The sequence below is a fragment of the Phyllostomus discolor genome, chromosome 1, assembly GCF_004126475.2.
Source record: "Phyllostomus discolor isolate MPI-MPIP mPhyDis1 chromosome 1, mPhyDis1.pri.v3, whole genome shotgun sequence".
NCBI classification, from domain to species: domain Eukaryota; kingdom Metazoa; phylum Chordata; class Mammalia; order Chiroptera; family Phyllostomidae; genus Phyllostomus; species Phyllostomus discolor.
In genome coordinates, this window is record NC_040903.2 from 194,442,017 (window position 1) to 194,469,927 (window position 27,911).

The window sequence follows — 27,911 nt, forward strand, 5'->3', positions numbered from 1 at the left end:
TCCCAAATCCGATCAGTGGTTAAGCAGAGCTGTCTAGGTTATCACTGTTACTGGTCATGCTGGCATTTCACGTCTGGGAGCTCGTGTCCGCCTTCAGGTTCACAGGGAAAACCAGTTATCAGGCCTGTGGTCTTCCCTAAGCAGTTACCCTTTCGAGAACGCACTTGGGAACCGAAGTGTAACTGTAGATTTCATTTCTTGCAATATAAGTACAGCAACATCTAGCGTTAAACACAGTATGAATAAAATACAGCATCTTCATGCATAACTCTTCCTTACATTTAAATGGTTGAGTAATTATTTATTTGACAGTTTGTTTCATCAAATATCATCTACCTACAATGGCCGGGGACTACTCTAGGAGTGGAGAATCCAGTAGTAAACATATCAGACAAAAATGTTGGCCCTCACAGAGCTTGCATCTAAACAAGGAGACAGACGGTAAAGAAGATAAACACGTTACATGCGTGGTGTGTGTGCCACATAAACGCTGAAGAGAAGCTCTTTGTTCAACGGTTATTTTACTTGGAGTCTACTAAATCCTAGCATTGTTAGATACACGAGGGTGCTGAGGGCAGTTTCTGTTGTCAAAGAGTTTATAATCTAGTACCAAACCTTAAATGCCTCTCAGAGAAATGTTTGTAATTAAATTCGGACAGGAAGGGAAGGGCTCCAAAAACTGTATATACTATATGTATTGCGCTTTCCTTCGGCGTTTGTAAGCCTCTTCTGTAACTTCCCTTACTATGCAGTATGCACATTTGGCCCAAACCAGCACAACTACTTTGTAAAACATGGAGGAATGATTTGTAAATTAACAGACAATGCAATCTATTTTCTATTCTCGTGGCTGATTATTTCTGTTCTGACCAAACATTTAGGCCTTGAGAGCCTCTGGGTTTTGAACACTGATGTTACCATATCGAGATACTTGTTGCTGAGAAAGACAAAAATGGGCAATTCAAGTGTACCTTGGGTACTGCAGTTTTCAGAATGAGTCAGGGACTGCAGCACTAGCTGAACACACCTTAAAAGTGCAAATTCTCATGTTGCTCCACCCCTCCTAGCTCACTGAATCAGAGTCTCAAGTAGGGCCCTGCCATTTCTATTTTAACATTTATTTAGGATGTCAGAACCAGCTCTAGTAACTCTTAACACACTTGCACTCACTCGTGGATACTCACCAAGGCAGGTGATGCAAGCACGTGATTATCGAAGCTGAGAGATGCATATGCTAGACCCTGATTCGTTACATTTCACTTTATTGACATCTGCTTCTGACACTAACTGTGGTTGAGGTGTGAGACATCACACATCTGTGTTATAAATGTCTGTGAGGTAGGTATAGTCGGTTGAAAAGATCTGCAAACCAGACTGGATCTTGTTGCTAAGTAACTAACAAATAGCCACAAGCCTGTCGTATTGTTTTAAAGTATCCGGAAGGATGCACTCTCACCATCTCAGAAGCTTCTCCCTGTGTTAATTCATGTGACTGCTGGTCCGGGTCTCTGGTGTAGTTCTCAATGAGCTGATCTGCCTCTATCTTTGTATCTGTCCCCACTTTCTTTTTTCCTCTTGGTTCTCCTTTCTTCACTTAGTCTCCTTCCATAAGAGAAACCTACTGTTATTTTGCTCTCATTGATCTAACACACTGCACTTATGCAAGGGTTTTGCATTCCAACTTTTCTTAATTTTAAAAGCAAACAAACGGGATAATTTGTTACCAAGAGGTGAAAACTAAATGAGATCGTGTTTCTTTTCAATTCATGTGAGAGATGTGAGGGTGTTCTCCCTCCCCTTGAGGTCCTTTTGTTTTATTTTTGTGGGTGTTTCCACTGAAGCGCAGCATGCATCTCGAGAAGGGCACAGGTCATGGGTGTGCGTCAGGATGAATTTTCACAGCGTGCCCACACCCACGTCATCACTCCCCAGGTCAAGAACTAGAACATGTCAACATCCAGACAGCCTTCCTCCCACACGCCTTCCCCAATCGCACCCATCTCCTCCCCACCGTGAACACAGCCCTGGAGCCTGAACTCCTGGACTCACGTTGCCTGTTTGGGGGCTTTATATACGTGGGATTATACCACGTGTTTTATTCTGTGTCTGGTGCCTTTATCAACATTATGTTAGTTAGATTCACCCATGTGCTACAGGTCGCTTCAGTTTCTTTTCAATGCTGGAGTGTAATTACATTTCAGGAACACGCCACCACTCATAGTTCTGTTGATGCACATTTCGAGTGTTTCCAGTGTGGGGATGTTACAAATTCTCGTGCGTGTCCTTTGGTGCACAACGTATATGAATTTCTTTTGCATGTTGACCTAGGAGTGGGTTGCTAAGTCATAGTATACACACAAACACACACACGCACACACTCAACTTTAGCAGGGACTGTGAACCAGTTTGCTGAAGTGGTTGTAACCAGTAACACTCCCACCAGCCACGTGTAAGGGTTCTAATGGATTCACATCCTCTCTGTCACTTACTATTGTAAGTATGTAATTTTAGTCTTGCTGCAGGGTGTGTAATCGTCCCTCCTGGTGGCGTTAATTTGCATTTTCTGATAACTGGTGATACCGAGCACCAGTGTGTGCTGGTTCTTGAGATGTCCTCTTTGGTGAGATGAGATGTCCTCTTGGTAAGATTCCTTTCCAGCTCTTTGCCCATTTTTCTGCTGGGTTGTCGTAGGAGTTGTGTGTTCTGGATAGAGCCCATAGTTGGAGATGTATTTTACATCTGTTTTCCTACTCTGTATCTTCGGATGAGCAGAAGTTCTTTTAATGGGGTTCAACCATTTCCTTTATAATATTACTAAAGAACCTCTGCTTCTTTCATGAAAATGTTCTCACACATTATAGTCTAGAATCTTTAGGTTTACATTTAAATACACAATCCAAATGCAAATGATTTTTAGGTAAGGTATGAAGTGGGGATTTAAGATCTGTTTTCACCTGTATGTATTATCTCAGGACCATTAGGGAATAGTGTCAAGGTACAGAGAAGTTGCATGAGTGGGACAGAACGTGCCCATGTGCCCTGCACCAGTTTCCCTCGTCGTTGTCCTCTCCCATTACTCCAGTACCTGCAGGACGGCTGAGGCGTCAATACTGATCCGTTGTCACTCACCAAGGCACATATGTTATTCAGATCACCTCCATTAGTTTTTCGCAAATGGAAGTGCTGCTAAGGGTTGCTTGGAGAGTGTCCTCTTAACTAAGTCTTCAGGCACATGGTCCATCATCATAGGAGGAGACAGCTGCCTTTGGTCTCAGCCTACGCTGGGAGAACTCTGCAGGGCTCAAGCAGTGTGAACTTGGGTCCCACGAGGTCAGTGGGGAGGAAGTATGGAAATCCTGCGTTCCTGAGTTTTAAAAGTGTAATGAGTAAGGAGCCTTATCCTTAAGTTCGATAGTCTGGAGTTTGATCATCTTTAACTAACATTTAAAATATGTTTACATTTAGTCACAGGCTATACATTATTTATCTTACAACTGGAGTTTGTACCTTTTGACCACCTTCACCCATTTCAGCCCCCTCCCCCACCTCTGGCAACTTCCAGTCTGTTCTCTGTTTCTGTGACATTTTCTGTTCTGTTTTGTTTAGATTACATGTATCAGTGAGATCATACAGTATTTGTCTTTGTCTGACTTATTTCACTTAACACAATGCCCTCAAGATCCATTTATGTTGTTGCAAGTGGCAGGATTTTCTTCTTTTTACAGCAGAATTCTATTCTAATGTGTGTATAATGCACCACATTTTCTTCATTCATTCATTGGTGGACACTTAGGGTGCTTTCATGCCGTGGCTATCATGAAGAGTGCTGCTGTGAACACAGGGACACAGATGTCTTCGAGGTAGTGTTTTTGTTTTCTTCGGATCCGTACCCAGAGGTGGAATTGCTGGGTCGTATGGTAGTTCTACTTTGTAGTTTTTGAGGAAGTTCCACACTGTCTCCCACAGCAGCTACACCGACCTGCAGTCCCACCAGCAGTGCGTAGGGGTACCTGTTTCTCCACATCCTCTCCAGCACTCGTTGTTTCCTGTGTTTTTGATAATGACCATTCCAACAGGTGCAAGCTGATACTTTGTCGTGGTTTCCATTTGCATGTCCCTGGTGATTACTGGTGTTGGCTATCTCTGTGTCTTTGGGAAAACGGTCATTTCAGATCTTCTGCCCATTTTTAATCGATTTGTTTTTCTCTTCTCTTGAGCTGTGTGAGTTCTACATATATTTGGCGGGATATATGTAGACCCCTTATCAAATATATATTTTCTCTTATTTCATAGGTTGCCTTTTTATTTTGTTGGGGTTTTGTTTTTCGTTTATTTTTGGCTGTAAGCAGGTTTTTAAATCCATGTAGTCCCACTTGTATGTTTTTGCTTTTGGTGCCTTAACTTTTGGTGTCAAACCCAAAAAATCATTGTGAAGTCAAGGAACTTACCCCCTATATTTTCTTCGAGGAGTTTTGCAGTTTCAGATCCTATACTTAAGTCTTTGATCCACGTGGAGTGGATTTGTGTGTTTAGTATAAGGTGTAGTTCATTCTGATCAGCTTTCAGATGCCCGAGGCCATGGGTAAGGAGATCTCAGCATTAAGGTGCCCAATTGACCTTGGATGTGTGTGGGAGACTGTGCCCGATACCGTCTCCTCCCTGTTTTCGGCCCGGCCTGGGCAGCACCCCCAGGGCCCCTAGCTCTGAGGAGGGCGGGCCGGCCGCCCAGACTGCCAGGCCCTTTCCTGCAGACGTTTCCGTCAGTCGCCTCCCGTAGACTTCGCTGTTCGCAAACTTAAGTGGTGCCAGCGTGCTTCCGAGTGTCCCTGACGGTCTTAACTGCTTGTGCGTGTCTTTCCCTGTGACGGCAGACATTTAAATTATAGAGAGAAAGCAAGGGAGGCCAGCCACTATTTCATGGAATACTCATTGGTCTTTAACCCGGCAGTAACCCCCATCCTGGGTGACACTTGATGACACTTCCGTGGCTGACAGGCCGGCCCCTGGCGCACACTTGGGTCACCCTGTCCTTGTCCCGCTTCCCACAGTACCATGAGCTCCCGTCACTCCGCCAGCCCGGTCGTCTTCACCAGTGCCAGGAGTTCGCCCAAGGAAGAGCTCCACCCCGCCGCCGCCTCGCAGCTCGCGCCTTCCTTCTCCTCCTCCTCGTCCTCCTCGTCTGGCCCTAGGACTTTCTACCCTCGCCAGGGCGCTACTAGCAAGTACCTGATCGGATGGAAAAAACCCGAAGGAACCATAAACTCCGTGGGATTTATGGACACAAGAAAGTGAGAATTTTATTTGTGTCTCTTACCTGGTGATTTGCTTTTAACGTGACAGAAAACGGAAAAGTTTGGGACGATTTTCTATGACCAAGGTGGCCAGGCTGGGAGGTGGGAAAGAGTTGATTTGGCAGGGACATTATTATTTTCCTAAGTGAAACTTGCCTCAAATTATTTCTGCCTCTCATTCCTTAAAGAAGACGGATTGCAACATGTTCAGATCGGAGAGTCTTAGACCTCCCATGAAACGGAACAGCCGTCCCCCTGACCCGTGGGAGATGTGTTCCGCACCCCCCGGTGATGCCTGAACCGCAGACAACACCGAACCCTACACATGTGTACTGTGTGTTTTCCTATCCATACATGCCTTTGGTCGTTTCATCTGTAAGTCAGACACAGTGAGAAATTAACAGCAATAACTAAAAATAAAATAGAACAATTATATTGCAATGTGCTGCACTAAAAGTCATGTGGATGGGGTCTCTCTGTGATAACTGACTTGGCAGCGGAGACTTGGCTGCGAAGGGACCGAGCAGTGGGCAGTGTGCACCTCCGGGGACGCGCTGGACACAGGGCTGGCTCGTGCCCTGGGCGGGGAGGTGCAAGGGTTCCTTCGTGCTACTCAGAATGGCACACCATTTAAAACGTGGGAGTTGTTCATTTCTGGATTTCCCCATCAACACTTTTGGAAGGCGGTTGGCGGTGAGTGAATGTGACCACTGAAAGCAGAACCCTCGGGTAAGAGGGCTGCTGTGTGCCTGGAGAGCCGCCTTCAGAGTGACCAGCCCTCTGGTGCAAAGACCGGCCCTGTCCCTTCGAGGACATCAATCCAGCCTTTCCATTTAATCTTAACGGGGCCAGGAGGCACCAGAGGGAATATTAGAAAGTAAGGGACTGCATAGATAAAGGGCTTTTTACAAAGTACAGAAAAAAAAAAAAAAGAATAAATGATTCATTCCATTATTTTGTTTTTGTCTGTACAGAGATTGCATTTGGGATCCATCACCTGTGGTCTTTTATTAATGAGTCTGCTGCTAATTTTGGCTTAGTAGAGCTAATTATTTCCTGTAAAAGAATGATTGTTTCATCAAACTTTTTATTTTGTGTTTCAAATTGGTTTTGTTTCTTTAACAAGAATTTATCTGAGTAGCTTCTAATGTAGTTGAACAGAAGTAATCCTCACTTTTCTCCCGTATAACATTTCTCCATGACCCGCGTCCTTCAGAGCCCGGGGTGCCCTTCAGTCAGCCTTCCTGACGTCCTTCCTGCCATCTCTCCCCTTGTACTCCAGGCGTCATCAGAGTGACGGTAGTGAGATAGCCCACCCCAGGCTGCGCGCCTCCACCAGGGACCTCCGCGCGTCTCCTAAGCCAAGCTCCAAGTCCACCATTGAAGAGGACCTCAAGAAACTCATCGACCTTGAAAGCCCAACTCCGGAATCCCAGAAGAACTTTAAGGTACAAGACAGCTTGGGGGTAAACAGCAGGTGGAGGGAGGCCAGGTGGGACAGAGCTGCTCACCAGGTACACCCTCCAAGAAGTGTCGGTTCCCAGCTCCTCCCACCATCTCCCATCATCTTCCCAATAATCAGGTCGCAGTGTTTTCCAAATGCTCTGTTCCTGCAGCCCCGTCCTTCCCGTCTGGGTTTCAGCCAGCCAGCCTGCCCCAGCCCCCGGGGCCCTTCCGTCTCCAGTGCACCCTGCTCTCCGTGCGCAAGCTGCACTGTTCTCCAGTGCGCTGCTCCTCGGGCCTCTGCAGGGGCTTCTGTGGCCCCCTTGTCAGACAGAAACTTTCCTCTCAGGGCTTCAGTGCCTTCTGCCCAAAGGGCTCCCCTTCTCCCACAAATCACCCCTGCCCCGTGTGCCCACAGCACTCCGCACTCTGGCCTTGCTTCTGTCCGCTGGCCCTGGCCACGCAGACGTGCTGGCCGGGCCTTGTGCACTCCCCAGTCCAGCACACTGCGCCTGCACACTTTCCTTCAGAACTCTCCAGACTCTCTCTGCTTCGTGGAGCCTTCTCTCCATTCCCTCCCAGAATTCCAGGCTACACCTGCCTTCTCTAGAACCCAGCCTCCCTACCCATCAAAGTCCAGAGCACTTGCTCAGAGTTGATGTTCGTGTGTCAGTGACCGCACCTTTGCATGGCCGCGTGAAAGGGTTTGTTCTGCTCACCTCAGCTTGGAGGAGCCGGAGCCTCCCCAAGGCTTCCCGCTCTCATCCTCCAAGGTGTGCACTCGCACACTCCTGGGCTCGGAGCTGGTGTGTGCCACCCAGGGCCCCGAGATGTTGCCCTCTGAGTGTATAGGGCTTCTGTCTGCAGTGTCTCTGGGAGCCCAGGACATGGGTGTCCACCCCCAGGAGGGCCACGGCAGTAAACTTGGACGTGTTCTGTTCACTAGTGCTTAGTTAAGTGATTTGTAGCCTGTGTGAAGTGACTAGCAAACTTAATTTATGAACTTGGAGAATCGATTGAAATGGAAGCCAGGCTATTAACTACTGGCCATCCCCCAGCTGGGATCAAAAGGCCAGGAAACGTGGCCATCTGGAGGAGCTGTGTGGTCGTGTCCCGTCCCAGCTTTCTCGCCTCGATTCCAGCGTGCGTGTTCCTCCAGATGGGGCAGACATGCCTCCTAAACCTAAAAATCAACACTTCTAGGACTGAAATGTACTCCCAAGACCACTCTGGAGTTCTGCAAAAGAAACAATTTATTAACATATAAACATTAAGATCATAAATCGTTTTAAAGACTTGCCATTCTTGATTTCTGTTTTATAAGCCAGCACTTAACAGTTCTGACTCATCACCCAGAGTACAAATGGTTTCCTTAGCAACCGTGCAAAAGATAGCGCTTGAAATTTCTGTCTTTATCCATCGAAACCCAAAGAGGTGTATTAAAATGTTTAAGGACCAGTTTAAGAATAAAAATTATTTCACACTTTTCCTGTGATTCAGAGGAACATTAGACTTGCCACAAAGGGCACCTTTCCTCCACCTCTCAGGTAGCGTGTTCCGACAGGGGCAAGCCCAGCGCGCTCGTGCTTCCCGTCCACCATGCACTGGAAGTGATGGGAGCAGATGTCTGTTTGCCATTATGTTAGGTCTTGGCTTTTATTTCCAAAAATGAATTACTTTAAAACATACCTATTTGAAATGGGGGTGCACATTCTTTAGGTTGTGGTGATCCTACTGTCAGACCCTCTGCAAGGAAAATGCTTCTGCCGGTGAAACCGTCACTGGAGGCAGGAGCTGGAAACATCCTGTATTTCCTCCAGTTTCATCCTTTATAGTTTGGTTTCGGATGAGTTCAGCCAAGTAGCTCCACGTGTCTTCTGAGATTTATCGTCTGAATGACTGTGGCTCTGCCATGTCGGTAAGGCCAGCGTGGCCATGGAACGTCTCCCAGGTCACGCCTGGCTCCAGGCCCTGAGCTGCTGCAGCTGCTGTGGGCGCCAGGAGGGGCCGGCTTCAGGCCGTGGCACTGGAAACCCACGTGCACCACGTTGGCTTTACTGGCCAGCAAGCGCTACCTGGGAGAGCTCGTCAGTTCGAGTCCAGCGTCACTCCTGGGCTCTTCTGCAGCTGAGTGGATGCCGGATGTCTGGCGGTGCCCTGCTGGGCAGGCTGTACTGTGGGGTGGGGCTGCAGGGCCCTGTGCAGGGGCTGTGGAGCTCCTACCTCTGGGGAAGTGGCAGAGCTGTAGTGTTCTAAGAATCCTCAGCGTGCAGAGATGGAACAACCTTATTTGCCATGAGGGCTGCTTTACAGCGGCAAGTGAGCAGGCAGTGGTGCAAACCAGTGGTCCTGCCTTCCTGCCAACACTCTCAGGTGTAGACCAGAGAAAGAGGCCCGGGCAGCTCCACTGTTAGGAAGACCTGATACCTGCTTGTTGCAAGTGCGGGGAACCCAGTTCACTGAGAGCCAGGAGGGCTGCAAAAGGGAGAGAACGGGAGACTGGCCTGGAGCAAGGTGCCACCTCTCTAGGCCCTGTTCCTCGGCTTTGAAAGAGAGGACCAGAGTAGATCGATGGTGCTCAAATGGTTTTAAAGCTCAGGAACCTTTCTTTCTTTCTTCTTTTTTTTTTTTTAAATAAAATTATCCATGGGAACTAATATGTAGAACTGCAAAAGCAGCGTTTCTCTGATGGGAGGGGTGAACGTCGTGGGCCCCTGGGTTCTACCTGAACATCTCTCCTCAGGAAGTGGTGTTGGGATGACCATCCAGGGTTCCTTGGAGTACAGTCTGAAAACCCCCTGGCCTGATGCTCTTTCACCTCCCTTCCCAGCATACCATCAGTTTCATTGTGGTTCTTTCCACAGTGGGCCAGTAGCCCTGGGCAGGGCCAGTGGCAACCTCAGGTCTGACCTACAAGAAAGGTAGAGGGTGCTGCAAGAACCAGAGAGGTGTGCACACCTTTAAGACTGGAATTGAAGGGGAATGGCGAGAGGAACCATCCGAACGAGTTTGGATGAGACTAGGTCCTGCTACTTTTCAGTGGGCAGAACACATCTAACCACATTGCTTCCTTCCGTCGAGTATCCTGCCTGCCTTTACTGCAGGACGTTATAACTTCTAGTAAAGCACGCTGCTCCAAGGACCTCTCTTCAAGGCAGCTGTTTGCTGCTATGAGGCATATTAATATTTCCCAAAGGGACCGAAACTAGAGTTGGGGGAAATTTTCTCTCTTGTAAAACCAGCAGGGTGGGAATACTCACTGGAGAAAGAAATCCCTTTGCTGAACCCAGAGGAGCTTAAAAAAAAAAAAAAAAGACCGACAGCAGGGTTTGAATGGACAGATCTGAGATCTGACTCGGTTGGCAGAAGCCTGTGCGGTGGTCCGAGAGCCTAGCGGACGGAAGAGAGATGACCTGGTGTGTTTGTTGCTGTTTTAAATTACTATTTAGTAAATTACTAATTACTATTGCCAAGCCATTTAACCTCTCTCATGCCCACTCTTCTCTGTAAAGTGAGAAGAGAAATCTTCTCTTAATCTTCTCTTAAATCTTCTCTCCACTTAAGTGGAGGAAGACTGTACCAACTTTCCTCCACTTAAAGACTCACAGAGTCTTCGTTCTGTACTTACCGTGGCAGCTTTGTTCTCTGGGCAAGCACGTGTGTGCCTAGGTTTGGCTCATCACAAATTTTTTAACATGAGCACAATTTTTACACAATTGGCTACTCCTGAGACTCATTTACAATGTTTTTGATTTAGTACTTTTTTATGTATTTATGCAGCAACTGTGCACACCACATTGTGGGTAGTGTTGACTTGGTTAACCCTTGAAGGGTGTGTTGAATGGAATTGTGTTAGGCCCAGAGCACATGAATGAACCCGAGTGTCACTCGTGTCCTCTGCACTCTTGAAAGGGAGCTGCTGCGGCATGATGGCCTCGCTGCCTCTTCAGAGTGCCGTGGAAAGTCCCCCGAGGCTTCCTGCCAGCCCTGACTCAGCCCTCCTGCTCACATCTCTACCTGCTCCCCACACTGTTCTCCCTGCCAAGGTGAACGGCAGTCTAAGAGGAATTGAATAAATAGCAGCTTCATTGTTAACAGACCAAATACTCTGTTGGCTTTCAGGATACTGAATATTTAATTATTGTGAACGTGTCTGTTGTTTCTCAGTGAATGGGATTCTCAAAAGCTTGCTGTTTGCAGAGAAACCTCAAGTAAAATCAAGTCTGGTCACAAAGACAAAGGACATCAGTAAGATACAGCTATCTGGAACATGCATCCCTTTTCTATATGCATGTAAATATTTGTCATTTATAAAGACGACTTCCCTATTTTCGTTTCATGAATAGAAATCTGTCTCAAAAAATACATGGCTGCCAACACTCATTAAATGTAACTATAGCAGTTAATCAAGAGCCACCTATTATTTGGGTTAATATTTTGTGATGATCAGATGCTCTTGTTGCGCGGCAAACATGCAATCACGTGACAGGCTTCTGAGGGTGCCTTTCTGGCGCCGTGGCTGTTCCCTCGGGGGTCCAGCATTATTCCCTAATACACCTCACTGATGTGTGCCACTGTGAACAGCCCAGTGTTTCTCACTTAACCCCTAGTAACCCAGAGAGATGTCGTGTCCCTGCTCCATAGACTAGGACTTGGGCTCAGAGAGACGGCACGGCCTGGTCAACGACAGAGCCTTCCAGTGCGACAGACTCGTGTTTGCGTGCTTCTCATCTTGCTCTCACCCGTGACACAGTATTGACGGATCTCTTATGACGTGTCTGAATGCGGCACTGAGCACTGATGGGCAGCGTGCTGGGCTTGGAGGATGTGGTGAGCAGCAGCCCTCATTTGGGCTGTGAGGTGGTGCTGGACCTTGAGGCTTGCTTCTTGGGCTCCGGGATTTGACAGGGTGTGTCTGAGAGCAATGTTTTTGTTAACTCACCCATTCCCCCAAACCTGGGTCTTGGGTGTGCGACCTGAAAACTGACCTTCTGTTGTCTTTGCGCTGTTTTTCAGTTCCAGGCACTCTCCTCGCCGCAGTCTCCTTTCCCCACCACCCCCACCTCCAGGCGGGCCCTGCACCGAACGCTGTCGGATGAGAGTATTTACAGTGGCCAGAGGGAGCACTTTTTCACCTCAAGGGCTTCGCTGCTGGACCAAGCCCTGCCCAATGATGTCCTCTTCAGCAGCACGTACCCTTCTCTCCCCAAGTCTCTTCCGCTGCGGAGGCCTTCGTACACCTTGGGAATGAAGTCATTGCATGGTAAGTTGGTCTGTGGCTTCAGCTGAATGGCCCTGCTGATGATGACAGGGTCCCCAGAAACAGCTGTCATTCACTTTGCTCCGGGCATGACAACGGGGGGAAGTGCTGCTGACACGCTCTTGTCATCTCAGCTCACACCCGCATCCCCTCATCCAGCCTCTCAGCAGCAAGCCCCAACCACGGGGTACAGTCCACCTCACCAGGCCATGAGTCACCTGGGGTGCTTGTGGGGGTTTTTAATTAGGGTATAATTGACACATAACATTGTATGAGTTTCAGGTGTTCAGCATAATGATTGATGTTTGTTTATGTTGCAAAATGATCACCGCAGTGAGTCTAGTTACCATCTGTCACCATACAAAGTTGGTTTTTTTATGAGAACTTTGAAGATTTACTCTCCTAGCAACTTCCAACTATGCAGTACAGTGCAGAATGGGGCAAAATAGGTTTACAATGTTTCATATGGAAAATAACACAATAATTAATAAGTAACAATACAAGAAAAACTTTGTGTTTCGTGTACTCACAGCTACAAACCTACTTGTCCCCCCCGCCTCATGAGCCGTACTCAGTGTGCTGTACCCCCTCAGGACCTGTCTTTCTCCGTCAGACGTTTTACAGTGGGCACAGTGCCCTCCAGGCCCAGCGTGTGGCCAATAGCAAGACTGCATTTTGTATGGCTGAGTAATATTTCGTGGTGAACATATGCCACATTTTCTTTATCCATTCCTTCATCAGCGAACACTTAGGTTGACTCCGTATCTTAGCTGTTGCGAACAATGATGCAGTAAACATAGGGGTGCGTATATCTTTTCAAATCAGAGTTTTTACTTTTGGGAGGTAAATGCCCAGAAGTGGAAGTGCTAGATCAGGTGGCAGTTTTACTTTGAGGAGCCTCTGTACTGTTTTCCAGAGGGGCTGCACCAGCTTACCTTCCTGCCAACAGTGCACGGGGGATCCCTTTTCAGCACGTCCTCTCCAACACTTGTGTCTTGCCTTTCTGGTAACAGCAGCTCTAACCAGTGTGAGGTGACATCTCATTGTGGGTTTGTTTTGCATTTTCCTAATGACTAGTGAAGTTGAGCATCTTTTTATGTACCTGTGGGCAATCTGGGCAAAAGTCTGTTTAGATCACCTGCCCATTTTGTCTTCAAAGTGTTTGGTGTTTGCTGTTGAGTTGGGAGTTCTGTGTATTTTGGATATTAACCTCTTATCCGATATGTTATTTGGAAATGCTTTTCCTCCTCAGTAGATTGCCTTTTCATTTTGTTTATGGCCTCTTTGCTGTGCAGGAGCTTTTTAGTTTGATGTAGTCACACTTGTTTATTTTTGCTTTTGGTATCATCTAAAAATGTATTGCCATAACCAGTGTCATTGCCGTGACTGATGTAAGGGAGTACATCTACGAGCGGTGGGTTATGAAATTACCACCTGTGTTTTCCACCAGGAGTTGATAATTTCATGTCTTGCATTCAAGCCTTTAATCCATCTTGAGTTAATTTCTGTGTGTGGCGTAAGATAACAGTCCAGGTTCATTTTTTTGCATGTGGCTATTTATTTTCCCAACACCATTTATTGAAGAGACTGTCCCTTCCCCATTTTCTGTTCTTGGCTCCTGTGTGGTTAATTAATTGACCATATATGTGTGGGTTTATTTCTGGACTCTTTATTCTATCCCAGTGATGTGTATTTCTGTTCTTATACCAATACTATAGTTTTGATTACTATAGCTTTGTAATATAGTTTGAAATCCGGAAATGTGATGCCTCCACATTTGTTTTTTGTTCTTTCCCAAGATTACATTATTCATCTTTCCCAAAATTACGTTAGTATTTGAGGTCCTTTGTGATTCCAAACCAATTTTAGGATTGTTTGTTCTAGTTCTTTAAAAAATGCCTTTACTAGTTTGATGGGGATTGCCTTGAACCTATAGATTGCTTTGGGTAGTGCAGACATTTTAATGACATTAGTTCTTCCAGCCCATCAGCATGGTGTATCCTTCCATTTATTTTTGCTGTGTTCAGTGTCTTTCTGCAGTGTCTGACAATTTTCTCAGTACAGGTCCTTTACATCCTTGGTTAAATTTAGTCCTAGGTATTTTATTATTTTTGATGCAGTTGTAAACAGAATGTTATCTTAATTTCTCTGATAGTTTGTTTTTAGAAACATGACAGATTTGTGTAGAAACATAACACATTTTGTGCATTGACTTTGCATACTGCAACTTTACTGAATTCATTATTAGTTCTTACAGTTTTTTGGTGGAATCTTTAACACTGTCTAATATGCCATCTGCAAATAGTGAGTTTCACTTACTCCTTTCCAATTTGGATGTCTTTTATTTCTTTTCCCTGTTTAATTACTGTGGCTACAATTCCCAATACTACGTTAAATAAAAATGGTGAGAATGGGCATCCTTGTCTTGTTTCTGACCTTAGAGGAAAGGCTTCAGCTTTTCCCCATTGAGTATGATGTTAGCTGTAGGCTTGTACGTGGCCTTCATTATATTGAGGCACATCCCCTCTGATCCACTCTGCTGAGAGCTCTTATCATAAGTGGATATTGAATTTTGTCAAATGCTTTTTCTGCATCTGTTAGATGATCACATGATTTTTATACTTTGTTAATGTAGTGTTATATTGGTGGTTCTTTCATTTGCAGACTTGTAGTTGTTCAACCATCCTTGCGTCTCTATAATAAATCCCACTTGATCCTGGTGTAAGATCCTTTTAATGTCTTGTTGAATTCAGTCTGCCAATGTTTTGTTGAGGATTTTGCATTTACATTCATCCAGGGTATTGGCCTGTAATTTTTTCTTGTGGCATCCCTGTCTGGTTTGGGTATGAGGGTAATACTGGCCTCACAAAATGAGTTAGAAACTGTTCCTTCCATTTCCATTTTTGAAAGAGTTTACAAAAGTTAGTTTTCATTCTTCTTTGGATGTTTGGTGGATTTCCCCCGTCAAGCTCTCTGGTCCTGGACTTCTGTTTATTGGGACTTTTGTGATTACTGATTCAATCTTCTTACTGCTAATATGCTCACATTTTTCTATTTCTTTATGGTTCAGTCTTGGTGGGTTATATGTTTCTAGGAATTTATTTTATTGTAGGTTGTTCAATTTGTTGGTGTGTAATTAATTATTCATAGTAATCTCTAACAATCTTTATTTCTGTGGTATCATTTGTAATGGCTTCTCTCTCATTTCTGATTTTGAGTCTTTATTCTTGGTGAGTCTACAGGTTTGTCTCTTTTGTTTATATTTTCTAACAACCTGTTCTCAGTCTTATTGATCTTTAATTTCTTTTTAGTTTTTGTTTCATTTATTTTCTTCCTTCTCCTAAATTTGGGGCACCTTTTGTCCTTTTTCTAGATCCTTGAGGTATAAAATTAGGTTGTTTGAGATTTTTCTTGTTTCTTGATGTAGGCATTTATTACTATAAACTTTCCTCATAGAACTGCTTTAGCTGCATCCCACTTTTTTTTGGTATGGTGAGTTTCCATTTTCATTTGTCTCATGGTATTTTTTTATTTCCATTTTTATTCTTCTTTGACCTGTTGGTTATTCAGTAGCATTTGCTTAAACTCCACATATTTGTGAATTTTTGGTTTCTTCTTGTAAATTTCAACCTTCATACCATGGTGGTGGAGAAAGATGCTTGATATGATTTCAATCTTTTTAAATTCATTAAGACTTGTTTTGTAGCCTACAATATGATTTATCTTGGGTAATATTCCATGTGCACTTGAGAAAATATGTATTCCTGTCACTTTGGGATAGAATATTTTAATTTTATTTTTATTTTTTAATGTATGTTAAGTCCATTGGGTCTAATGTGGCATTTGAGGATAATGTTTTCTTATTGATTCCTTCTCTGGCTCAAATCTATCCATTGATGTAAGTGGGGTATTAAAATCCCTTACATTATTGCATTACTCTCTATCTCCCTTTAGGTCTGTTAATATTTGCTCTATATATTTAGGTGCTCCTCTGTTAATGTGTAAATACTTACAAAGGTTATACCTTCTTGTTGAATTCACCCCTTTATTATTATGGAATGTCCTCCTTTGTCTTTTCATCTGGTATCAGTATAGCGACCCAGTTCTTTTCGTTCCCATTTGCCTGGGATAGCTTTTGCCATCGCTTCACTTTTAGTCTGCATATGCAGTTACATCTGAAGTGAGTCTCTCATAAGCAGGAGGTGTGTGGGTCTGTTAGGTTTTGTGGGGAGGGCTTTTTTTTGTTTGTTTGTTTTACTTATTTGGCTACTCTGTGTCTTTTAACTGGAGCATTTAGTCTATTTACATTTAAAGTAATTATTAATAGGTGTGTACTTTTGCCATTTTATTAATTTTCTGTCTTTTTGTAGTTCCTCTGTGCCTACTTCTTTCTCACTTTCTTCCTTTGTGGTTTGGTGACTTTATGTACTGGTTAGATTCCTTTCTATCTTTTGTGTATCTACTGTGGGGTTTTTTTCTTTGTGGTTACCATGAGGCTTACATACAACAACTTACAAGTCTATTTTTAGTTGATAACAGCTTAAGTTTAAATGCATTCTAAAGCTCTATGCTTTTAGTCTCTCCCCCAATACTTTGTTTTTGATGTCAGAATTTACACCTCTTTATTTTGTGTATTCTTTACCTTATCATTAAAGTTATCTGCACTACTTTCATCTTTTAACATTCATCCTAGTTTCATAAGTAATTAATCTACCACCTTTTAATATATTTACCTTTTCTAGTGAGATTTATACTTTCATGTTTTCTTGTCATTAATTAGCACTCACTCTTTTCAAGACAAAGATGTCCCTGTAACCTTTACTGTCGGGCTGGTTTAGTTGTGTTGAACTCCTTTAGCTTTGGCTTGTCTGGAAAACTTTTCCTCTCCAATTCTGAATGGCAGCTTTACTAAGTAGTGTAGTCTTGGAAGTTTCTTCATTGAGGAGTTTGACTATATTGTGCCACTGCCCTCTGGCCTGAAGAGAGTCTGCCTGTAGTCTTGTGTGTGCTCCCCTGTACCTGACAAGTTGTTTTTCTCTTGCTGCTCCTAAAATTCCTTGTCTTTAGCTTTTAATGTTTTCATTAGAATGTGTTGTGGTATGGGTCTGTTGGGGTTTATCTTATTTGGAACTCTCTTGACACTTTGGAACTGTGTCTGTTTCTTCCCTAGCTTAGAGAAGTTTTCAGCCATTATTTCTTTCACATAAGTTTTTTTTCCTCTTTCTCTTCTCTCCTTTCAGAACTCTTGTAATATGAATGTTGGTCCACATGATGTTGTCTTGTAAGTCCCTCTGGCTTTCTTCACTTTTTTTTTTTCCTTTTTGCTGCCCTGATGGAGTTCCACTGCCCTGTCTTTGAGTTCACGGGCCCTCTGTTCTTCTTCATCTGTCTACCGCTGGTCCCCCTTTGGCGTGTTTCAGTTTGGTCACCGTATTGCTCCACTCCGTGACTGCTGTTTGGTGCTTCCTCATGTTTTCTGTCTCTGTTCATCCGTCCTTCCCCCAAGTTCAGTGAACAACTCTACGACCATTATTTCTAACTCTTTGTCAGGAAAATTACTTACCTCTGTTTATTAACCATTTTAGAGGTTTTATCTTGTGTTTTTGTTTGGAATGTATTTTTTGTTTATCTCCCTGACTCTCTGTGTTGGTTTCTCTGCACTAGATGAAACAGCCACTTCTCCAAGTCTTGAAGAAGTGAACCTTATCACTCACCCCCACCCTAGCTAGCTCTTTCCTCTCAAACCTTTGTGATGTCCAAGCAGCCAACTTTCCTTCAGTGACTTCCCATAGTTGCGAGTGTGCCAGACCTACCTGTCAGTGTGTCAGAGGGGAGGAGTTCAGTCAGTTCTTATATTCAGGCTGATAGGAAGCCAGATCCTCTGGCAGCAGCGTTTACAGTCTGCAAACATACACAGTCCTGTGGGACTGTAGACATTGGCCCTGCCGGTCTTCAGAACCAGGCAATCCAGTGGTGTCACCCGGCAGCAGCCACAAAATTGAGGTGCCAGGTGACTGTATAAACTTCTTCCAGGAGCTGCTGGTAAACTGGAGTGAGGACAAGAAGAAAGGTGGCATCCATCAGCCTCTGGGCCCTGAGAGTCCCTTCGTAGAGTCTGGTTGTGTGCCAAATTTGAACCTTCCCCTGGGCCAAAGTTCCCAAACAAACAAATAAGCCTTTTCACAGAGAGACTGATTGGTGCAGTCCAGGGGATCCCAGGAATGCAAGCCCCCTTGGCCACCAGAGTTGGGCAATCAAGGAACCCCTCTGCCTGGATTACAGCTGCAGAAACCAGGGCACCAGATGTGTGTGAAAGCTGCCCTTTCAGATCTTTGTTAAAAATACAGATTTCCAGTCCTTCCTCCAGACCTGCTGAATTTGAGTTTGAATACAAAGATGTATATTGAGAATTAGCATTTTTTACCAAACATCCCAGCTGCTGTTATGTTGGGTAAATGTGGGTAACAGCTTAGTTATTTCTTAGACCCTGTATTCACTGCCTCCCTCCAGCCACCACGGAACCCCACTTGCCCTTGTTCTTGGTCATTCCCAGGCTGGGAAGGTGTTGCCTGTGGCGTCAACCACTTGCTTGTTGACTCTTTCATCCACTGAGTGAGCATGTATTTTAGGAAAAGGCATGTTGACGATGGGGTACCTCCATGTTCTTGCCTTTGTTCATAAATGTCCGTTTGCTCTGTCTGGATCTCACTTTCATGAAGGGCCATATTCTGGGACTGTGGGTTGACATTTGTCCTTTTCCTCTCTCCTCTCTCCATCCAACTCCATTCCTTCCCCACCGTGACCCAGCACAGTGGATACCTGTTATGGAGCCGGCCTTCCTGCTTGTGTATTACACATACAGCTGTAACCACACCTCCCTTCTGCCCTTTTTTCCTAGGAGTTCTGTGTCCGTTCATTCACACCCACATTCCTTTTCCTTCTGCTGCTGCTCAGAGCAGTGTTTTCTTTAAATCTGCCGCTGGCCTGGTTTGCTTTTCCGTGCATCTTTCGTGAGCTCTCAGCCTACTCTCATGAACGGCCCCCAGCGTCTCCATCCCACTCACTGTTCCCATCCCCCACTTCCACCCTGGCAGGCGTCACTTGGGGATCATGCCAGCCTCCCCTTCTCCCACCCCTATCCAACTACAGCGTAGATCTTGTTTCTCTTTGCTCCAGGAGGTCATCCCCAAAGAACCAAAATAGACACATGAAATGTCCACTTCTTACCATCCAGACTCTTAAAAAAAACCTCCTCATAGTAACCCAGTAACCAGCAACCTTTTCTCCTTTGTTGTCCCCGCACTGGGGCCACCCTCCCCTGGATTCCATTGCTCCTGCAACCTTCTGCCTACCTTGAGCGCTTTTCTAACTTCCTGCACTCTTTTTAAACCTTTGCAGCAATAAAAATGCGTTGTAAAGGCTTCTCTGCATATGTGTGTCAAAGTAGGCCCTGTCTTTTAGAGACTCGTGTTCTAAGAGAGCAGCTCAGAAAACCCACACGCAGTCCTCATTCCGCTGATGAAGGAAGCCTGGGGTTACAGCCCAGCCTGAGGAATGGGAAGGAAGGGCTCCCTTTCTGAGCACCTGCCCACCTTCCTGCTTTCCTGAAGGTCAGGGGGCAGCGCCACGGTCCTGTGTCCTCAACAGGACAGGCCTTGCTGGGCTGACCCGCAGCCCCGGCACGGGTGTGACTCCACTGCAGCGTGTTCGGGCAGTGGGGAGGGCTGACTTCTCTGTCCCCCCATATGGAAATTTGAACCCCAGCTTTAAAAGGGCAGAGGGTTATGAGTGACACACAAAATTGTCTGTTCCACCTCCTTACCCTTGGTGGGAGCAAATTTCAGTAGAACTGAGCATTTAATATCTGGCGGGATTCGTTGATTTCTATTCACTCATAATTTGGCTAATTTTAAGCACATTAATAACTAGCAGCTGCACTTCAGAGCAGTTCTTCATGTAATCTGAAAGGGAAAACAAGCACTAAATATACCCGAGTTTACCAGGCTCTCATAATTGACGGCTCTTTTTAACTCCTTGTAAACAGGTATCTCTGGAGTTGCTTACATGTTTTTACTGAGAGTGTCGCTTTTGGCTCTGTGTCTGCGTGGATGGTAGAAGTGTCCCAGTCCCATTCCGAGGGGTGGGCCCTTCTCATAAAAGCGTGCATTCTGGCCCATTTCCCCCCACCTCCTGCCCTATTGAGAGCCTTTACATTTCTTGAGCTCCACTAGCCTTCCCTCTCTGTTCTCCACACACATGAACTTGAGTGTAGCCACGTGCCCTTGTATGGCATGGAGTGGTTCTTTCTCCAGTCCTCCCTGCCTCAGGCTAAGCAAAGGTTAGTTGTTAAGATAGCTTACTGTTTGTATTTAAAATCTCACCTTAGCAGGGGCTCAGGATGCTAGGCCACTGTAACCCCACCCCGATCCCAGGATTGCTCACTGTGCCCTTGGGAGAGAGAAGAATCCCTTCTAGCGCTAACCCCTCGTCTCTGGGAGGAGAAGTGAGCTGCCCGGACCCCACTGGAGACAGACAGCTCTTCCAAAAGCAGACTTGTAGCCTCGGTGCAAACCTAACTTTTCCATGAGTCACACTACTAGAAATGAGGTAGTAAGAGGTTGTGAGAAAACGATTCAAGACTGGAGGAAGTCGATTTGTAGTTGAACTCAGCTTGGAACGGCCACTGAGGGCCTGCGAGGCCAGGCTGATCCCAGAGCCCGAATGACGTGCCCGTCTGTTGTGGTGCCAGGAGATGGGTGAGCTCCCCCGTGGCTCTCCCATGGGCGTGAGAAGTGTCTGATCCCTCGTCTCCTCCCGCAGGAGAGTTCTCTGCTTCGGACAGCTCTCTCACCGATGTCCAAGAGACCCGCAGGCCCATGCCCGACCCCGGCCTCATGCCCCTGCCCGACGCTGCTGCGGATCTGGATTGGTCCAACTTGGTGGATGCCGCCAAGGCCTACGAGGGTGAGTCCACCGAGGGGGGTCTGAGCGGTCTGGCTCCAGGCTTTGGCAGGGCCATGCTGCAGGGTGAGTGCTCTGGTCGAGTCTCCGTTCCCCTGCTTCTTCGGACACGGAGACTGCACATGCACGTGACTGGCACAGCCAGAAACCAGTTGAGCTGACGGTTATTGAGCACTCACAGGGACACGCGTCCTTTGATTCGGTCACATGGAACCTGGTGTTTCCTCTGCCTAGGAGTTCATAACATGGGTGCTTTCCCTCCCTGCGTGTGGGAAGGGCTGGCGGGAGGGGAGTCCCAACAGTCATTTGACTGAGAAGAACATGCTCCCTCTCAGCGTAAAGACATCCTGGGCAGGCGCACAGTTGGATCTGTTAGCACCTCATCCTGCTGGGCCCCGCCCCGTCCCGACAGAGGCAGGGACCCCCCTTGGCATTCCCCTTCCCCTCTCCCGTCTGTGCAGCTATAAGTAATGCCTTCCTGTGTGTGGTCACCGGTTGTCAGGTCCTCTTGTGAAACAGACTGACTTCACTCTAAGATTACCATTCCCAACTAGTTGCTGTTAAGTAGTTCTTCATAAATGAGGATGAGAGCAGGTGATTTCCTCGCGGGGGCGAAGGGGTGGGTAGCAGCGGTGTTTCTATTTGCTCTTCCTTGAAGAATTGAAAGTAGCTCATCAGTTGAGCTCCAGCTTTCAGGAGAAACTGATTAAGCACCGGAATTCAGAAATGAGCAACAAGGACCTCCCCTCACCCCCAGTAGCTGACAGCAGTCCCACGCTAACCGATTGTAAATTTCAGTGTGTCACTCACTCGCATTTACATATGTATATCATGGTAGAGGTTTTGTGTTTCTAATGGGGAGGGGTTAATTTGATATTTTTGTTTTTAGATCAAGTTTTAAGTTGGTATATTTTTAAGTTGGTAAGCACATGTGTGTGGACTGAGGTTACAGCCCTGCAAGGTGGCGAGGTGTCTTGTGGAAAACATACTTCAGGAAGTCTCAAGAAGCTTAACACTAGCTCTTTAATGCATTGATATCGTCACTGAGTGGAAAGCCTTGCCTGGAAATTTGGCACAAGGCCTGTTTGCAGGGAAACATCTAACAGAATGCTACTTTGATAAGCGAGAGAAAAGAAGGACTAAAAATCGATTCAGGACAACTCTTTTTAAAAGGAAAATTACAGTGTTCCAGCTTAAAACATTTTTTTCCTGTGAGGGTGGGGAGATGGGGTCCACGGGCTACGCGGTGCCCCCAGCCCGGCGATTAGAGGTCAGGGTGGGCCACGTGCTGACCTCGGACCGCTGAGCGGTTTCTGCCTCCTCTCCAGTCCAGAGAGCCTCGTTCTTCGCTGCTACTGATGAGAACCGCCGCCCCTTGAGCGCCGCCTCCAACGGTGACCAGCTGGAGGACCTGGCCCCAATGAAGTCGTACAGCAGGTGGGTCCCCCAGGGTGGGATCCCCGAGTGTCACCCATACTGCTGGTGGACACAGGGGAGAGGAGATGGAGGCCATGCGGGTTAGCTGGGGGATGGATGCTCACCACCACGGGGCCAGCACGTGACGTTTTAGTTAGAGCGCTTTGTCCCTCACACTGCAGCCCAATCAAACTGTCCTCGGTCGCTTAAAGTGGAAATCACGCATCGTCTTTGTTGTTTAATACTATTATACAGTTATGCCCGTGAGGCTTATCAGGTAAGGTCAGAAAAATCCTTTGCACTAAAATCTCCCGATTCCCATGTGGTGAGTCCTTCAGTCTCCTCCACAGCCGTCTGCGGTCACGCTCATGTGTGTGTCTGTGTCTTCGCTGCTGCCGATGCACACTGCACCTCGGTCACCAGGGCAGTCAGTCCAGGTCGTGCGTCACATGCAGAAGCAGCAACTGAGCCCCAGAGGGCTTTCTTCTGAGAACACGGACTTTGACTTCTGTTTGCTGGCGCAGAGGCTGACATTTCCCCTCAGGTCCACGTGGCGTGGTGGGGTATTTATGGGACACCCCTGTGTGTGTGATGTCACTGTACCGCAGATCCTCGAGTAACATCATTTGTTGTGACATCGGTGGGATGCTGTAGGAACGTGATTCTCGGTTGTGTCCATTAGCCTGTGGTAACACTGGTTGTTGTAGGTCACTTCACTTAAAGTGGCAGGACCTACGTGTGACGCTAAGTGAGGACGTACTGTGCAGGAAGGCACCTTGGCAGTCAGCCATAGGACATGTAGTAAGCGCGCCTTGATGCAGGATAATTCCAGCAGTGTGAACCCTCTTCCCCAAAACCTTGGGAGATGGCTAAGAATCCAGGCACCTCTATCTAAAACTCAGTACAGGCGAGGCGAAGCAGGGATAGAGCACACAGATACGCCAGAGCTCGTGCCTGAAGACTCCGGAGCGAGTCCGAGAGGAAACCCTACCCGTGCAGCCAGAGTGAGAGCAACGGATCATGCTTCATGAGTGTAATGGACAGGTGCCACATTCGTGTCCCCACTGCAATGGCTGGGGAAGGAGAGTGGCACTGACATTGGCTGTTGACAACTTTAAAACTGCAGGTTCAGGCCGAGGAATGGAATGCCTTCTTAGGATGGGGTCTCTGGCAGACAGGAGTCTGGGCCGGCGAAGTCCATCTTCCCGAGGAAGGACTGACCGCTGAAGCAGCTCTTAAGCCTTTGTAGAATCATAAATGAAGATGATGGTCGGCTCTGTTCCTTGTTCACTGTGATGAACAAATGCAAGAGGATTTCACTGTTTTTACAAATTATCAGCGTCCACGCAGACACAGAATTCACTCTGAAAACCTCCGGAAGTCGAGATGGGCTCTGAGAGCCGCTTCCACACTGACCAACCCACAGTGGCTGCATCAGCCCTGCCACAGCCGAGCGTGGCCTGGGTCCTTGTGAGCCCCCCAGCCTGCTCAGTGATCCTGTGTGGCGCCACCCTTACCTGCCCTACCTTTGGCCCCCAGCCCGCCTGGACCTGACCAGCTTGCTGCGCTGTGTTGGGCGGCGCGGTCACAGCCGACCACTCGCCTTTGAAAGTCTGCTTGTTGTCAGCTTTTAACTGGTTGTCCTGTCTTAGAAGTTGGAAGATTGTTATCATTCCATTTATTTGCAGCCTGTGACACTCTGTAAAAATAATGCATTGTTTTACCTTTCACACTCGTTATAGCTCTAGAATTATTAAAAGACAACAACACAGCTCATTTTCGGTCAGGGATTCAAACTTTGATCTTTAAAGTAAAGAATGCCTTTTATTCCATTATTTCAAAAATTCAGAGTCACTTCCTCCTCCCCTTTGAGCTCTGGGAAGAGGCCGCTGCACTTTATCCCAATGGAAGGCATTAGGTTCTCGGTTGCCCGGCTCCGAGGTCATGCCTGGCTAGGACTCACTGCAGAGCTTGGCACAGCTGGAGTTTGGGTCGAGGAGAGTGGGGGGAGAAGGGCCGCCGAGGGCCCTCAGCCTTGCCCAGCATTTAGGGGGCTTTCTCCCCCTCTAACTCACCCTCCCTTCAATCCTCCAGGAGGGCATTCATTACTAGTCCTTACAGAAAATGGGAGAAAATAAGAAAACTCTGTCTGGCTTGCTGATCATAGTAGCAAAGCACATAAGACATTAAGATTGGACTGACAAGTTTTTGAAACATGTAGCCATTCTTTTAATAATCTAAGATATTTGGTCTAGGTTTTAAGATGTGAGCACAGTAATTTGCATGCAACTGGATGGTGGTCAGAGACTGTTTTCGGGGAACCAGAGGCTCTGTCCTGGTCGCCCCAAGGTACAGTCAGTCGCACTTACATTGGCCCCGCCCCCACCCTCTCCTCCTCTTAAAAGCCACTGAAGAGCTAGGAATCATTTCACTGTTTGACTGTGGTGCCTGCCAGAGAGACCATTTTCACTACTACCCTAAATGTTGTCACAAATGCAGCATCTTTAACAAAGGAAGCTACTGACTGGCCATAGCTCATGCTTGTATAACCTTATATTAAGATGACCATTTTACAGACACAGCCGCCCCATTTTTAAAAATGCTCAACAAACCTGGCCATAGAGGCTCCTCCTGCCAACATGGTCTTTCGTTTCTTGTTCCCAGCAGTAAAGACTCCTCTCCCACTCTGGCTTCTAAAGTGGACCAGCTGGAAGGGATGCTGAAGATGCTCCGGGAAGATCTGAAGAAGGTAAACACACGTTCTCAAAGCACATTGCCCGGGCTGTGCAAACGGCCCTTTTCAAAAAGTGTTAGTGCAGCAAGAGGCCGGTGTGGGGGGAATGCTTGGAGCTCAGCCCCCGCTGACACGGGTGATGCGAGATGGCCGTCAGGTGGGCCCTTGGTGGGGAAGCCTAGAGCCTCAGCCAGCCCCCTCTGAGCCCCGTCCTGGCCTCCGCTTCCCCTCTATGACGAGTCGGGAGCCCAGACCCCAGGCTGTCACTGTGATTTGTGCTTTTGTGCCAAGAGACTTGCATCTTGTTTTGTTTCTTGAGCGGCTTTGACTATATTAAGACAGCAACCACCAAAGCAACAGTCTAAAATTTAAGGCAGCCCTTATTAGCCAAGACATTAAAATCGACATTATTTACATTCCATAATAAACCCGCAGTGAACCGCTCTGGAACTCCTGCTCCCTGGGCTCTAACCCCGGCCCAGGCTTGTACGTAGGTGTTCTGGCGCATGAGCGATGGAAACAGGTGGGCGGTGGCACAGACCCAGAGCCGCCCCCTCAGCCCTTTTCTGCTCTCCCTCGCAGGAAAAGGAGGACAAAGCCCACCTTCAGGCAGAAGTTCAGCACTTGCGAGAGGACAACCTGAGGCTGCAGGAGGAGTCCCAGAACGCCTCCGACAAGCTGAAGAAGTTCACGGAATGGGTCTTCAATACCATAGACATGAGCTAGGGCCGGCTCCGCAGCCCGGGTCACGCCGTCGAGCGCATTCTCAGCCCTCCCTCCCCAGCTTCCTACCCACTGTGCCCTCTTTCGGGGGGTGCACAGCACAACACCTGCAGGTCAACAATCATTATCTGCCTTTTGTAGAAAAGAAAAACAAAAAAGTAAAAATTTTAAAAAGTAAAATAAAGTTTAACTGCTAAAATGTGAATGTCTATTTTTTTGGCACAATATCTTTATCTGTTATGTATTTTAAAAGAAACTGGGCCGGGGACAAGGTTCCCCCGCCCATCTGCCTCTATGTCCATCAGCTCTTTCTTCACTATTTCAGGTAACCCAAGCTTTCCCTTATTATCCTGACCAAGGTCATTGTTCCTAGGAGAGGAAACGTCTTTAAAAATTGTTTATTTGGGGCAGCGATGTCTTCACCTTCATTCCTAAAACGCCTGGGGAGGGAGGGGCCTGCCTCCCGAAGGACTGTTCTGGAGCTAAGGCTGTTCTGTTGCACCTGGCTTACAGATTAGTAGCAGGAGGGGGTTGTTTGGCAGTAGCAAGTCAGAGCACCAGAGGGAGGCGAAGAGCGTGCCCGCAGGCCACACCCCTTGCGGGCCACACCCCTTCCCGTCCTGCTCCCTGACGTCATGCCCTCCTTTCTTTCCCCAGGGAGGAGGGTCCCAGGTGCTGTGTGCTCCTCAAGAGTTAGAGGCCTTTGGGTTTGGCTTAAGCAAATCCCAGCAAATTGAAATCAGCTCCTCTACAGCTTCCTGGCTCCAAACATTAATGGGTTTCAGAATTCCTTCAACCTAAAATATTGTTTGTATGTGTTTTGGCCAAAAGTTTAGTGTTTAAGATTTTTAAAGTTGAAAATGCAACAAAAATTGTATTTTTAGCTCGCTCAAAATGACCATACTTAAAAAAAATTTAGTAAATCCTCGTCTAAAAAGCAAGATTTCACCAGTATTTGTAACTAGGAAAAGTGAATGTTAACTTGTAAATTTTAACCACCTGCTTGTTCGGAGCAATGACTGTGACGCTAGAATGGGCTTTTGAAACCTGCATGCCCCCGTGCGCAGTGTAAGCACGGCACTTTCTGCGCCCTCTTGCGGCCTCCCGCGGATCCTGCTGCAGAAATGGTTCGCGTGCTCTCCTGTCTAGTGACGCCGCTGCTTTGGGCACGTGGCCACTGTTTGAGGGCCCTCGGTCCTGCAGAGTGCAGAGACGCTGGTCCCACCAGTGTCGAGGGACCCAGGGGAGCCCCTGGTGGCCCTGTTTCTAGCCTTCATAATTGTCACTAAACTGACACCTGTGCCCTCTCAGGGGGAACGTGCAGCCATCTAGTGTCATCTGCTTGGACGTTCCCTGCTCCAAGTCATGCCGACTCAGTCCTCTCTCCATCCCTGAAAAACATGGGATGGACCCCTTCTCTCCCCGCCCCACCACCAGACTTTTACGCTACAGTTTCATTCATGGTGTGATTTCTCCATGGGGTTTTCTTCTTCTGGTGACAATTCTATCATGGAAATAGGAAGAGCTCAGAGTGCTTTGTAAAGATCTCAGTTGTCTCTCTCTCTCTGACTTGTATGAAGGAGATTGTACATTGCCTGATATCTCTTTATACATGAGAAATATCAGTAACATTTAAGCATTCTGAAGGCTTGCTTATCCTTCTGAGTTTAGTTTTCATTTTGTTTTACATTTTGTTTGGGGGCTTGGGGCAAGCTATTTATTAGAGTTTTGCAACAGAGTTCTTGTTTGAAGCCTTTAAAGACTACTTGTAAAATCCAAACAATAAAATTCATTTTAAATGCTCTTTTAAAACGCATTGGTGTTGTTGCTTGAGGTTTTATTTGAAAAAGCTCCCAGTCACCCTCCTTGCCACCCTTCTCTCTTCATCAGGCTCCATTAACACTGAAGATGGTTCTCGAAAGTTTTTGTCCCTCTTAGAATTTTAATGAGCGTTTTGACTCGCTGTTCACCTGTCCAGAGAGAATTCCTAATTTGCCTCATCTGCTTATGATTTAATATTTGCAGAGCACTTTATAATTAGTTCTCTCTTCATTATCCATGTGTGGATTTTCCATAACAACAC

General features: G+C 46.6%; 1 protein-coding gene across 15 annotated transcripts in view; it reads left to right on the forward strand.

Moving 5' to 3' along the window:
• Positions 1-27,632, forward strand: part of SIPA1L1 (signal induced proliferation associated 1 like 1) — a 421,848-nt gene extending 394,216 nt beyond the window's left edge. For 10 of the 15 annotated variants that reach the window (XM_036011659.1, XM_036011652.1, XM_036011661.1 and 7 more), the window contains 7 exons: positions 5,049-5,288; positions 6,574-6,739; positions 11,751-11,997; positions 20,815-20,958; positions 22,284-22,392; positions 25,036-25,120; positions 25,688-27,632. In XM_036011659.1, the coding sequence (XP_035867552.1) occupies positions 5,049-5,288; positions 6,574-6,739; positions 11,751-11,997; positions 20,815-20,958; positions 22,284-22,392; positions 25,036-25,120; positions 25,688-25,831 (1,135 nt within the window). In that variant the 3' untranslated portion in view covers positions 25,832-27,632. Of the gene's footprint in view, positions 1-5,048; positions 5,289-6,573; positions 6,740-11,750; positions 11,998-20,814; positions 20,959-22,283; positions 22,393-25,035; positions 25,122-25,687 lie in introns of those variants that run through there. The other 5 variants (XM_036011668.1, XM_028505476.2, XM_036011687.1 and 2 more) reach the window with 2 other exon arrangements.
• The last annotated feature ends 279 nt before the right edge of the window (positions 27,633-27,911 follow it).